At 44.2% G+C, this 15,466-nt stretch overlaps 1 protein-coding gene across 1 annotated transcript; it reads left to right on the top strand.

Moving 5' to 3' along the window:
* Positions 1-9,076: 9,076 nt before the first annotated feature.
* On the top strand, positions 9,077-9,721 carry LOC124722796 (doublesex- and mab-3-related transcription factor 1-like). Its single transcript, XM_047247953.1, has one exon. It carries the CDS (start codon positions 9,077-9,079, stop codon positions 9,719-9,721), a length of 645 nt encoding a protein of 214 aa, XP_047103909.1.
* Positions 9,722-15,466: the final 5,745 nt, after the last annotated feature.

Genomic DNA, 15,466 nt, shown 5'->3' with positions numbered 1-15,466 from the left:
CTTTAAGATTAGGTGTGTTTGATGCAGTTATTTCTTTCAATGATGGGAATTATTGGAGATTAAAAGTCCTGTATCAGCTGGGAATAAATATAGGGCAGAATACAGCAAATACATTGGAAGCCATGGACCGATAAAAGAGTACGTAAAGCTGAAATTTCTGCTCAGCGAATGACCAAGGAGGCAAGATAGAAGAGTAGGATGAAGAATTTAGGTGAAGAAGAAGGATCACATTATGGAGCAGGCTGCCTTGAGCCAGTTTTGTTTTTAAGGAGAAAGGTGTCGTTCTATAGACTTCTTACTTAAACTTGAATTTTCTCAAAACTGTAGATTTTCATGCAAAATACCCATTTTCTCATGAACCAATAAACATATAAATATAAAATTTATGGGGATTGTTTATGTAGAGGAGATGATTATATAGGTCTGCAATCAGTGTTTTGAGAGTTATGTAACTTAAGTTGTATTGTATAAAATACAATAATTTGTTGAGATAAACAGGCATGTTTATAAAAAACTGTGTCTCAATTTCCACTACGTGTACTTTTTCCATTCTAGATCAGTGAACTAAATACATTCAAATAACCAAATGTTAAAAATTTGGTGGTGATATCTTCAATAGTATTAGAAATAATGGGTTAAAAGTTGAAAGAATTTATCATCGGTGGCATAGAGGGCCTGATCTAACCTTAAGTCAGTTTATTTGTAAGTAACGTCCTGTAGTCTCTTTAATTTATTTTAATTCATTTTTAGAATTTTAGCTTCGTAGTTCCTTATCTGACATTTCAGACTTGAGGATCTCTTCCGATGGTCGTGTACACAGTGTTTTCTTTATTACAGTATGCTAGCTGATGGAACTTTAAGTGTTCCGAAACCAGCCATGTTCACAATAAAGGATTGTGGATTAAGCAAGTGTCGTGCGGTTTCTTCAATTTACAAAATTGACTTAACAGCCCATAAGAAGAACTCATTGTGATAAAGAAATGTGTGTAACATACCACTTTACGTAGCCCTCAAGGACCACCATAAATCGTTCGACATAATCGAAACCTGGGCAGTATAGAGGGCGATGAAACAGCCCGAAATGACTACAGATAGACCGGATTAAGCCGGTGCATTTACGAGAATTCCACTCTCCTTTTGAAAATAAAGGAACACTGTATCACTGGAAAGTTATTTAGTTTGGCTGTGGAGGCAATGTTCATCTGTCCTGAGGATAGAAAGGTATTAACACAGCGACACAAACTATCGATAATGATCTTACAACTCTAAGATGCTCCCCAACCCGTAGACCCCAAAGTTAGCTTTGAGGGAGCCAACGTCATTAGTTTGTATCACGGTTTCCAATTTTCACAGGCATTCAGTTATCTTGCACGATTGGGCAATTTTGATTTTACAGGCCATTTTGAAGAGCCGTCTACAGAGGAACAGAGCAAAATATAACAAGTATGAGTTTGGTTTATTGACTTACAAAACTAATATTTTACAACGAACAGGATAAAATTGTATTTACAGGTGTCTATGTTTTATACGTTTTTTCCTTTAATGTCATTTGAAAGCCCTCTCCCCACATGGGCGGAGTGTGGGCTGTCGACAGATACAAGTCGCCGCTTTTCATACATATGAGAGTAAAAAGTTGAAAACACATTATAAAATTTGGACATAGCAGTTAACAAAACGAATATTTGACATAATAAAAAGACATAGATTCCACTGTATAGTTCAATACATAAAAGGCAGATTTGTCGATTACGTAAAATACTGACACAGATGAAATGGCTAATAAGCCTTTCACAAAAGACTGCAAACGGAAGGATAGTTACGTTAAAAAGTAAAAAGCCGGTGTGTTGACTAAGATAGAAACATACATGAGTGAAGTGATGAGTGGGCCTAGACTACCCAGAAGAGGGGTGTCACAGAAACGTAGCAGTTGGGGTGGTTGTTTGGAAGAGGAATTCGAAAGAGTGGAGGGGGATGCCGTTCCGGACCATCTCTAGGATGTGGGCAGAGGAGTGGAACGGAAGGTGGGATGACATCTTCAACTTTTGTAGTCCAGTCTTCCTCAGTTGTGTGTAATATTGCGGTATACCGATAATTTTTACCTATAAAGCGTCTGACAGCAACTGAATAAAACACAGTTTTAGTGCCATGCGCGTTTCGCCTTTATGTTCTGCAAGGCATCACCAGTGGCCTGGAATATTGCATTGAAACAAGCGCTCAGTTCATAGTGCTGTGGAATGTGGGGAAAAAACCGCAAACTGGCATTCATAAGATTAAGAACAACACTGGAACGGAAGGTGGGATGACATCTTCAACTTTTGTAGTCCAGTCTTCCTCAGTTGTGTGTAATATTGCGGTATACCGATAATTTTTACCTATAAAGCGTCTGACAGCAACTGAATAAAACACAGTTTTAGTGCCATGCGCGTTTCGCCTATATTTTCTGCAAGGCATCACCAGTGGCCTGGAATATTGCATTGAAACAAGCGCTCAGTTCATAGTGCTGTGGAATGTGGGGAAAAAACCGCAAACTGGCATTCATAAGATTAAGAACAACACCGAAAATGCAACAGGAGCCTAATTTGTAAGAAATTGTCCACGCAACCTGTAAGTACAGTTCAAAACATTACTACTTAATAGGAAATACCAACCACCAGAACTGTTTATAACCTATAGATACAGTGACAAAAATGTAAATTAAATAGCAAACTTATGTATATATTCCAGGCTACTGCTGAAGCCTTGCAGAAAATAAAGGCAAAACGCGTATGGCTCTAAAATTGTGTTATATTAATTTGCTGTCAGACGGTCCATAAGTAAAAATTATTAATATACCGAAGGTGGGATGGTTTATTTTTGGATCTATTATGATAGGTATACATCAGGGTGGGTTTTATGGGCAGGTATGGGAAAGCAATTAAAATTTCGTTGGGAGAGGGTATGGAGTGTGCAGAGGTGCAGTGTTGGGAGAATGTGGTGGTAGATGCGCAGCAGAGTGCCAGAATCAGTGAGCAGGAGGAAAATTAAGGGGTGGATAATGACGAGTTCACGGGTAACGTAGGACATTCAGAGGCATTCAAGACGGAAGAGTAGGCTGGGGAATTTTATAAGTTGGGAGAGAATGCGGATGTGGGAGGCTAAATGGAACCGAAAGGCTTGGCGGGTTGCATGGGGGTCGACGATCTGTAGGGCGTGATAAAAGGAGGGAGGAGCAGAAGTCCGTGCCAAATTGACACAGCAGACGATGGGTCGGATTGGGCTTCATAAAATGGGTTCATATGGCTCTGAGCACTATGGGACTTAACGTCTGACGTCATGAGTCCCCTTGAACTTAGAACTACTTAAACCTAACTAACGTAAGGACATCACACACAGCCATGCCCGAGGCAGGATTCGAACCTGCGACCGTAGCAGCAGCGCTGTTCCGGATTGAAACGCCTAGAACCGCTTAGTACGGCTTAGTACACGGCCATTAGTAGAAAGTATTCGCGGAGTATTAGCACGGCCTAGCAGGGAGTGCTACAAGAACAGTTAGTACTAATCCACAAAGTGTGTGACAGACTTGCCTGAACATTGCATGGATCACAGGACTCGGATTTATGTTGCATATCGCCCATCACTTGAAACACCTTTGTACATTAAAGTTAAGTATTATCAGTCTGCTTTATAGAAATAAAAGTACTAATGTTATTTGGTTGAATTGTTGTACAGCATTCCGGGAACGGAGCATCCCTTCAGCACCCTATACGCGGCGAGTGGGCAAGCTGCGGGTGGTTTGGCGTATAATTATTGCCTGGGCTTCGGTCTGCTTGATTTCGAGGAGCCACGGGTTGCACCAGGAGATGAACTGACTGAAACTGAGCTAGAGTGATCCTTGGGATTTCTGGAGGATAGGGTAGAGGGCAAGGAAGGCAATGTCATCGGCAGACTAGAGGAGACAAACAGGAAGAGGGGGCTTTGGCATATCGGCAGTGTGGAGGACATTCAGCAGAGGTGTGAAGGATGTTTTATACAACTATCATCCTGTTAATAAACGGCGATATAGCCGATCTGAATGCGAGTACATAACGTTCAAGCGTTGGAATTAAAACTGGTATGCTTACTGTGTGCAGCAGCTAATGCCACAAAGAAGTGACAGTTGATGTTCGACAACGAGAGTATTCACATATAGTTTCTTATGACAAGGCATTAGCTATAAAGATGCCAATTACTGCAAGCTGTAAGCTTTCCAGTTTTAATTCCTACGCTTGCACGTTATGTGCTCGATTTCAGATCGGTTGTATCACCTTTTGTTGAGAGGATAGTAATTGTATAAAACATCGACTTCTGTTAGTACAATTTTAGGCTGTCCGTTGTAAAACATTACTTTTGTAAGTCAGTAAGCCAGACCTATATTTGATGTATCTTTGATCAGTTTTTTAGTAGACCGTGCATGGGGGCTTAATTAAATTATCATGCAAATAATTTTAATTTTAGAATTTAGTACCTGTCTGTTCGGTTACGCTGTCTCGTAACCGGTTGGCCCTGACTAGTATTAGTACGCAATCTGACTGCATTGAATAACAACAAAGAATGAAAGAAAACTTCCGTTAACACAATTAATTAATTAAGTCCCCAGCAACTATAAAACCTACGAAACAACAAAACACAAATGTAACTGTTCTGTGTGTGGAAGTGTGATTCAACGTACACATCTGGCACGGTTCTTCCTCAATAAGACAAAGTATTTTAAACACCATTTACACTGAATTAATTAAATAAAACTGAAATACTACAATTGCACATAGAAACCCGAATTACAGTCTAATACATAAACGCAAGCCAGATGCTTTGTTGACTGAACCTGTGACCAAGAGGCATTTTTATTTAGCACATTTGAAATAAAAAAATAAAAGATATTCTTTACCTTCATATACATTGACGAAAAGTACACTCTGATCATTACAACATCCCCAATCCAACAACATCTGGTGTCTAGCCCATCAAAACAAATGCACACGACATGGCTTCAAATAATACAGCTATCAACATCCTCTCAGCAAAACACAAACCACCACCACTTTTGAACAAGCACTGCCAGTGGAGGCGGCTGAATAATACTCTTTGGCGCAATCTCTGACGCTGTGACTCAGTATAGCCACCTTTCAACCGCTTGAAAATGGCATGTGAGGTCGAAATTGGGCAGTTGTGCAAGACCTAATGAATTGAACACTTGTGAAAAAACAGTGGTGGTGAAATATTTCAAAATGCACTTCAACTTGGGAAAGGTAACCAGCAGCAGTGATCACTGGCCGAATTGACCTGTCCTGGATGGTGTTCGGGTAACGAGGTTACATATTAAGTATAGTGACTGTCTTTATAAACTTAGAAAGAAAGGTTTGTTGGACACGTATCCTCCCAGTAACGACACACAATGACACAACAAACAGCGGCAATCGGCCCCGGGTCTGTCAAAGGGGAACAGAGGGGACACTACTAGGAGTGAGTTTGAGAGATAGAATCAGAAACAAAGAGATAACGAGGAGAACGGGTGTCTGTGACGTGATTGAGAGGTAGCGTGATGACGCGGTGCTGGGCAGGACAAGTTCAAGAGGACTAAAACGCTGATGGAAAAAAAATTTGGAAATTTGTGGTAAGGCCTTATGGGACCAAACTGCTGAGGTCATCGGTCCCTAAGCTTAGGCACTACTGAAGCTAACTTAACTTAAACTAACTTACGTTAAGGACAACACACACACCCATGCCCGAGGGATGACTCGAACCTCCCTGGGGGGGGGGGGGGGGGGGCGCGGACCGTGACAAGGCACCTCGGACCGCGCGGCTACAACGCGCGGCATGCTGATGGAGTGGCGTACGACGTAGTCAGATTTAACAAAGAAATATCTCCATACTGCCATATGTTTCCAGAAGTTTCGGCATCTTATTAATGCCATCTTCAGGCCTCTACGCCGTCCATGTATAGAGAATCAGATACGTCAATGCATGCATAACCGGAGCCACCAAAGCCTGGATTCCGTGAAATAAGCTACTGGTCATTAAAATTGCTACACCAAGAAGAAATGTAGGTGATACACGGGTATTCATTGGACAAATATATTATACTAGAACTGACATGTGATTACATTTTCACGCAATTTGGGTGCGTAGATCCTGAGAAATCAGTACCCAGAACAACCACCTCTGGCCGTAATAGCGGCCTTGATACGCCTGGGCATTGAGTCAAACAGAGCTTGGATGGCGTGTACAGGTACTGTTGCCCATGCAGCTTCAACACGATAGCACAGTTCATCAAGAGTAGTGACTGGCGTATTGTGACGAGACAGTTGCTCGGCCACCATTGACCAGACGTTTTCAATTGGTGAGAGATCTGAAGAATGTGCTGGCCAGGGCAGCAGTCGAACATTTTCTGTATCCAGAAAGGCCCGTACAGGACCCCATCTGTTGACTCAGGGATCGAGACGTGGCTACACGATCCGTTACAGCCATGCGGATAAGATACCTGTCATCTCGACTGCTAGTGATACGAGGCCGTTAGGATCCAGCACGGCGTTCCGTATTAGCCTCCTGAACCCACCGATTCCATATTCTGCTAGCAGTCATTGGATCTCGACCAACGCGAGCAGCAATGTCGCGATACGATAAACCACAATCGCGACAGGCTGCAATCCGACCCTTATCAAAGTCGGAAACGTGATGGTACGCATTTCTCTTCCTTCCACGAGGCATCACAACAACGTTTCACCAGGCAATGCCGGTCAACTGCTGTTTGTGTATGAGAAATCGGTTGAAAACTTTCCTCATGTCAGCACGTTGTAGGTGTCGCCACCGGCGCCAACCTTGTGTGAACGCTCTGAAAACCTAATCATTTGCATATCACAGCATCTTCTTCCTGTCGGTCAAATTTCGCGTCTGTAGCACGTCATCTTCGTGGTGTAGCTATTTTGATGTCCAGTAGTGTACTAGTGGAGTGTGTACTTCGTAAACTTGACAACGAAGCACACACTCCAAAGCACACACTCCACAAAAAATTGACGGAATCCAGATATTGATGGCTCCAGTTATGCGTGCATCGAGGTATCTGGTTCTCTATACATTAGAGTGTATTCGGATCTGAAGATGGTGTAAATGAGATGCCGAAACTTGTCGTGTAAATAAAACAATAACTTTCGAAAATATACGGCAGCTTGGTGATTCTTTTTGGTAAATATCTGAGCGGCTGCTGTCCCGTGCCGGCCGGAGTGGCGGAGCGGTTCTAGGCGCTCCAGCCTGGAACCGCCCGACCGCTACGGTCGCAGGTTCGAATCCTCCCTTGGGCATGGTTGCGTGTGATGTCCTTATGTTAGTTAGGTTCAAGTAGTTCTAAGTTATAGGGGACTGATGACCTCAGATGTTAAGTCCCATAGTGCTCAGAGCCATTTGAATCATTTTTGCTGTCCCGTAATCACGATGGATCAACAGGGATAGTCAAAGTCTGAGGACGTGGAGAGACGACATCCGAGGACATGCGGGAGAAAACGGGATCCAGACCGGCCAGCAAACACCGACGTGAAAATTTTCGGAAGAGACATATGCTCTATAGTGGATAACTAGAAGCTGAAGGAGGAGGTCCGAGTAGCTTTCTTTCTTGTAAGTCTTCAGGCTTTCGTGGCCGTTGTCATTGAAGTCTTCTGGGCTGTTAGGCCGCGTAATATTTCTTCAACAACCTACGTTTCAACCTCTCTGCTGGGATCTTGAGCCCAATCTGTAGTGGACACTGAACAAGATCCCACCAGAGGAGTCTAAACGTCGATTGTTTGGAGTAATATGTGGCGACCTAACAACCCAGAAAATTTTAACTTCAGCTCTCTTTCTCTTGCTACGCAGCCAAACACAGATCTGTGCTGTCGACTTCCCCAGACAAGAAGATTGCTTGGCTGCGATCCAATCGGAGCGATTTGCAGATGACAAGAGTACGTGGAGGATGAATATTACTGACCACCAATCTACAGACAGGGATTTTAAGAAGAGGGCGATGTGTTGTGATACGTTAGCGGGTCGGTGGCACGTGTGGACGCGACATGGGAACAGTAGAGTGATCGGATCGAGCCGTGCAGTGGATCTGTGGCAGTTGGCCTGCGGCCAGTGGTGTGACGCGAGCTCTGGCGACGGGTCGCAGCCCCGGCGGCCGCCGCCGCGTCGCCGGATTGAGATACAATGTGGCACGTGCGGCCGCGGCTATTTTGTACTGGCCAGCGCATCCGCCGCCAGCACGGACATGGGCGCTGCGCTGCTTAGATTCGCGAAACAGTCCAAAAATAAAGACTCGCCGCTCTGCCAGCTGCAGCCGAGGGCGGCCGCGACTGCCCCAATACCGGGGGCGGCAGCCGGTGCATCGCGGCTGCGGGTCACTGGCGGCGGACGCCGCGAAAGGAGAGCGAAGTCCGTGGACGAAGGAACGCGGGAGGGAGAGAGAGAGAGAGAGAGAGAGAAGCGTGCCAGAGGGACAGGTGGTGGGGACGGGCATAAAATGGGGGTCTGGAGGGGGAGACTACAAAATTTCATTGGACCGGCCAGCGCGTCGCGAACGTTTTACGACCGGTGCACATCAGCCAGGTTGGCTGCGCCGGGCTGAAAAATAATACCGCACCGGAGAGTGCGAATAATGGCAAACTGCAGCGGCTTAAAAAGGTTCGGTCACGGCGCGGGGGCGCCACGGGGGCAAGAGGGGCACACGGAGCATGCAAGCAAGCACGCGCGAGGACAACACACGCGCGTATTTCTATTTTTTATTTTTTTTGGTACTTGTTCATTAAACAATGTTATAGAAGAGAGGAACAGGTCGAACAATCAAAGCAGAGTTATAGCTGCAGCGGCGTCCGCGTCGAGCGATAAGACGGTGCAGTTTATGACGTAAAGTTCGAATGAGACTGCGAGTCGTAAAAGTCCCCCCTCCGCGTGGCGCGGCCAGACCGCGCTCCTCCTCCCGGCCGGCGGCTGCCCCCACCGCCAGCGCCGGGGCTCAAGGAGGCGCTCGCAGAGGCGCTCTGGCGCGCCAGTGCAGTCGCCGGCGCAGCGTGCAGCAGCAGCAGCAACGGTGCCCATGGCGTCGGCGTCGTCGGTTGCCACCACGACCACGAGCCAGCGCACGCCGCCCAACTGCGCGCGCTGCCGGAACCACGGCTACAAGATCCCGCTGAAGGGGCACAAGCGCTACTGCAAGTACCGCTACCACACGTGCGACAAGTGCCTGCTGACGGCCGAGCGCCAGCGCGTCATGGCGATGCAGACGGCGCTGCGGCGCGCCCAGGCGCAGGACGAGGCCATGGGCCTCAAGAAGCCGCCGTCGCCGTCACCGCCGCCCCCGCCGCCGCCCCCGCCGCTCGCCGCGGGCACCGTGCCCCCCGCCGAAATGGGCGCCGCCGCCGCCGCAGCCGCCATCGTGGTGCCCGGAGAGGAACACTTGCGTCCCGTGGCGGCGGTGCCACCGCGCCACCTGGCCGACGGCAGCTGCGACTCGTCGTGTTCGCCGCCGCCGCCCGGAGGCCGTCGCGGAGAGTCGCCGTCGCAGCACCCCCTGCCGCTGATGCACCACCAGACGCCGTCCGGTGAGTACCGCCCTCCGCCCCCCGCCCCCCGCCACCGAGCCGCACTGCCACGTGCTGCGGCCGGCCGCCTCCGCGCGCCGATTTCAAACTGCCGCCGCCGACGAGCTCTTCTGGCATTCCTCACCTTCCGCACTAAGTAGTTACACGTAAGGCGAAAGTTCCTTTAGCCAGCGTGTGAAATGCAGGTGCCTTCGGAGCGACTGTCACGACGCTTTTTCGACCGTGACGTGCCTCAAGACTTTCTAAGATCTGATCTATTAGCTATTCATTATTTACCTACGGCAACGAAACACTGGAAGTGACAACATTTTTGGAAAGTGCCAACGTAATGCTCATTCCTCGTACAATATCTGAGACAGTTTTCCCCCTGAACTGGATCGTCAACATTGAATTTCATACTTGCATCAACTCAACTCTTCACTCACTATTTGTTGCCAAATTATCAGTGGTGTATCAACATTCTAAAATGTAGATAGCATTCGGATAGCCGTCACGACAGCGCTTTGATCGAAGCCTGCAAGCTTATTTTTGAACGCCCCACGACTGGTTTATGACAATGAGTTTTGTTGTAACCCGTGTTCACTCAGGCACGAGCAGCCCTTAGCGGCTCGCCATCTTATTTACAACTTTTCATGACGTCGCCTTTCCGGCTTAGATTTTTTTTAGAATGTGACTTGTAAGTACTGCATCTGTTCCCAGTCAGTACACACTTTAGTTTATTAATGTCTTATATACCTATTATGTTTTAGAACAGTTAGTTTAATTCTGAAGACGACGCTCATAGTAGCGTCGAAACCTGGTCAACTTTGACTTAATATTTGTGACCGAGGGCTCATTTGTTCTAATACAATCTCCATGCGTGATTCGTGAAAACTGGAAAAATATTGAAAGAATGTTAGCACCGAAGTGAAACATTTATTCGTAGTTCTTACAGTGGATCTTCGACATAGTTGTCTCAATTTTCTTCAGTTGTGCACGCAATCCGGCATGCACGTGGAGAAACTTTATGAACAAAAATTAAATGCGAGAAACAGTGATACAGCTGAGGATATAATTTGTGCCAATAAAGAACATTGTCGGCTTGTGAGATACAAAGAGCATTCATTTTTCATTTTCCACACGTGTTTATCACCTTATGTGCTACCTTCAGTGGGTTTTTAATTTTATTTATATTTTATTAAATTTGTATCACTTGACGATGTCATTTGTTTCATGCTGGTAGCGTTTACCTACCACGCTCTAATCCGCTTCACACGTTTCCCTGTGCTGACGTCTTGTTTACTGTTGCTTTAGACATGTTAAATCTCTTACTTTGTTGATCTCGCTGTTTTAACAGTTACAAGAGCTTTTTATTTTTATCTCCTAAAAACAAAATTCCTGCCTGCGGTTCGTGTTTATCAAAAGCCGATTATTGGTGCCAAGCGCAAGAGTAAGTAGCGAATTTACGAGGGTATCAGAGACGTTGGAAGATAAAATTATATACTTCTTGTAATAGACGGATTGGAGTACTAAAACTGTTCTCTGATAATGGTCGTGTCTCACATAAAGAATGTAATTTCTGCGTCTGTAACGTCAGCATTGCTTAGAGGGTGCAATAATTATGTCTGCATGAAACCTCTACCATGTGCATACCTGGCTTTGTTGCTACATGTGGCCCTCATTTATCCCACACTTCGCCAGTGCAGTTTTATCACCTGACGAACCAAAATTAGCTCTTCCACATGTAGCTAATCGTCGTAAAATGCACGAATTTCCGCTTCTGTCCCACCATACTGGAAAGCATTCGACAATGCGAACAGTATAACCGCAGTTCGATCTTCGACAGCTCGAGATGACTGCAATGAGACGATCTGCGGCCACGAGTGTCCGAATAACAGTCATGGCTAGCCTCAGATTTGGACACTAATGCCCCTTTATCAGTATTGCAGTGTTTCTCTCCACGTTTTAGTGCATTTTAGTAGTAAAAAAAACTCGTTCGCATAACGTGTGCATTTTGCTTGATTAGAGGTAGAGAGTTTGAAGCATTCCATTGTGTCACTGCGCCACAACTCATCTATTTATTTCAGACACAGCTACCAGCTTCCTGAAAGATAAATACTGATTCACTAAATATTGTTATTGGGTCTGCACTCCATTTTGGCCATTAGCTGGTGGTATAAATAATTCTTCTGTGATAATCCCTGTTTATTTTTCATACTTCTTCTTCGTTCTCGCCGGCCGCGGTGGTCTAGCGGTTCTAGGCGCTCAGTCCGGAACCGAGCGATTGCTGCGGTCGCAGGTTCGAATCCTGCCTCGGGCACGGATGTGTGTGATGTCCTTAGGTTAGTTAGGTTTAAGTAGTTCTAAGTTCTAGGGGACTGATGACCACAGATGTTTAGTCCCATAGTGCTCAGAGCCATTTTAACCATTTTTCTTCGTTCTCGTCAAGCTACTGAAATTCACAGGCATTTGTCGATAATAGAATGCACTACAGTCAAGATGACGAAGGGGTGCTGAAACGTAATGCCTCCGAATTTTTCATGTGAATACTTTTAAAGCTTTTTAAATAAAACAAAACGTAATTAACATGCTTCATTTGCATTCTTCATGTCTAAGTATTTATTTCTCAACATAGTAACCCTGGCAATGTACACATTTCTCCCAATGAGAGATCAGTTTGTTGATACCGTCATTGTAGAACGTTCTACTTCATTGACGGAGCCACAACCTCACATCTGATTTACTGCATCATCACTATAAAAATGAAGTCCTCGATGGTCTTCTTTAAGTTTTGGAAACAGATGAAAATCGGTTGGAACCAAGCCAGGACTGAAAATCGGATGGGGCCAAGTCGGGACTGTATGGAAGACGATCGATGACAGACAGTGAACCCAAGGCGTCGGATTGTTGCAGATGCCGCAGAGCTCGTGTGTTTTCTGCTATTGTCACACTGACGTAGAGGGTGCTATATGTGTAGACGAACTTCAAAAAATAATTCAAGTGGCTCTGAGCACTATGGGACTTAACATCTGTGGTCATCAGTCCCCTAGAACTTAGAACTACTTAAACCTAACTAACCTAAGGACATCACACACATCCGTGCCCGAGGCAGGATTCGAACCTGCGACCGTAGCAGTCCCGCGGTTCCGGACTGAGCGCCTAGAACCGCTAGACCACCGCGGCCGGCGTAGACGAACTCTTCGAAATCGAAACTCGGTTACTCCAGGCTGTTTCTCTCGCAGATCACACAACACGATGTCACTCGCTACAATTCCGAGCCATGTATTCTATTTGAAACATGTGATAGAAGCACCCATGACTTTTAAGACACTGGTATAAAAGTAGACTGTCAACACTGACAGCCATATATAGTTAACGTAACTTTTCTGACTGTATGTTTCATTGTCAAAGACCTCATCGCCAGGTACGCATAAGTCAGTACCAACAGTTGGCGCTTGAATGGAGATAAAAATCTGCCAATAACGTAAGCGAAGTGTAACCCAAATTTCAGTAATTTCTGATAACAACACTAACTCAAAACACACTGCATAAGTTTCTGATAATAAAGTTGGGCCAATTCTGATTGTAGTTTAATGTGATACCATTACTGAAAAAATGAGCATACATTCGTAAAGGAGAATAATAATTTGCAGAAGAAAACTGTGTTCCTTTATAATTTTTGCCATTAGTCTGTCACCAGAATCTTCCAGAAATGTATTACTTTTACAGTTGCGTGTTTGTTTATACTGGTATTTCCTGTATGTTGAAACGTTATTTACCTTTTTAGACAAAAGTAGTTTTCATATAAGTTGTTAACAAGGAATATTAATTTAAATGGAAGAAACTGTTTTCTGAAGGTATTTGTCTCGAGTGTAGCCTTGTAAGGAACTGAGATGTGGATGATAAGCAGTTCAGACGAGAACACAATAGACGCTTTTGAAATATGGAGAGTAAACGAGTAAATCGAATAACTGATGAATAACTGAATCGAACTGGGGGGAGAATAAATTGATGGAGCAGCTTGAGTAAATGCTGAGATCGTTTGACAGGACACGTCTTGAGACATCAAGAAATTGTCAAGTTAGTAGTGGAAGAAAGTGTCTGAAATGAAACCTGTAGAGGGAGACCAAGGAATGAATAAAGTAAGCAGGTTGAAATCGATGTGGAGACGTGAAAAGACTTACATAGGATATACTAGCCTAGAGAGCTGCATCATACCAGTCTTCGTACTGAAAATCATAACAACAACAACAACAACTGCAACTAAAACAACATCTGTAGAAAACAAGCCATACAACATTCGCAATTCCGTAATTTATGGTTTTTCAAAAGTATGTAGATCTTACCTGAGCAAACTGCGTTAATGTAATGGTTCATTTACATTTCCCTTTTTGTTTTTACTTTTTCAAAAACTATGACTCAGTTAATTCAAAACGTACCTTAATCATTTTTATTTTGCTTACAATAGCTGCTGACTCATAACTTGTGTTTGTATTGCTATCCTACTCCTCACAACTGTTGATCACTCTTAACTTACCCTCTCTTCCAAGTAGGCTTAGAACAGTTTCATCCTAGCTTCTTTATCTGTGCTTCAACATGTAGAGATAAGTGGTAAAAGTAATGCCCAATCTGTAATTTAATTTCCAACTTTCAGGAAGTCATGTAAATACAAACACTACGACACATAATAAAATGCATTGTTGTACTTGGGAACTCTTTACGATAAATTATTCGCCAGCTATTTACCTAAGAATCCTGAAGTCAGTAACACTCAGCAGTTTACTAGCGTTTGCAAATATGTCTAACCCGAATATGAAGTGTTTGGATCTGGCTTGAATGCCCATTCTGCGCTATCAGTCCCTTTCGCGTTGACATTTATGGCCTGTTTTAGTATTTCCCCGCAGTAATATACTAATTATCGCATACCTTTAATTTCATTTTGGTATCCATTTTATCACAATACCTGAAATAAAGGCAACCTGAAAAAAAACACGCTTAAGAGGGAAAGAAAACAGACACATAATTACTGTTATCCATCGAAAAAATACCGCATGGAGTTCACCGCGTGTTACCAGGATGCCGTTTCCTTCTTTCTCCCCATTCGCTATTGAGACAGCAAAAAAATGGATGTTTACTCTTTCTGTTACAGTCTTTGTAGAGAAAGATACGTTGGAAGCAGCATAATCATGGTAGAACCTGTAACGCCGTATTCAAAGATTATTTCGTTAGTTTTTCATTAAGAGACCATTGGCTTATTTCTTTCCGTGATCTTCTCGTAATGGTTATGTCTGACTTAGCAGTCCAACTTAAAATTCTTTTATCTCATCAAGAAAAATGAACTCTTCGGGGACCAAAAAGCTGCAACGATATTCAGTAAGTGATATCTTAATAAACAGTCCCCTCAGCAACTGAGATCTGCCACGAGTGTGTCATAAAACCGATATTTTTTTTACTCTTCATATTAACTGACACCATTATCCATCTTCTTCTCTCCCAGAACTAGGAGAGGGCAAAGCCTGTTCCGGTGGCCATCCCTTTTTGGTCTTCCAACTCTTCACCTTTTTGGAGCATAGTACACAATTGCTACCGGTAATCTATGCCCAGGCACCCAGTGTAAATGTACGTAACATATTCTCTTTGTTGCTTTTGTTTGCTTATTCCTCGAAGTTTGAATTGTGTCACTGTCTTCATAAACAATGGAATATGATCATCATTTATGTACACTTTTTGCATTTAGCCACATTTATCGTGAGTTGTTTATTACTGCAGATACCACTATATCTTACGGTGCCCTACCGACACCGAAAACTGTATGTAAAATATTAAACCACGTCTATTTTTTACCGCCGGCAGTATGCTTTTGCATAAACTGCAACAACTTGCATTATTCGTTTGCTTTTCTTTGC

The sequence above is a fragment of the Schistocerca piceifrons genome, chromosome 1 (assembly GCF_021461385.2).
Source record: "Schistocerca piceifrons isolate TAMUIC-IGC-003096 chromosome 1, iqSchPice1.1, whole genome shotgun sequence".
NCBI classification, from domain to species: domain Eukaryota; kingdom Metazoa; phylum Arthropoda; class Insecta; order Orthoptera; family Acrididae; genus Schistocerca; species Schistocerca piceifrons.
Note: the sequence above shows the minus strand (reverse complement) of the source record. Positions and strands in the feature narration are given on the sequence as shown.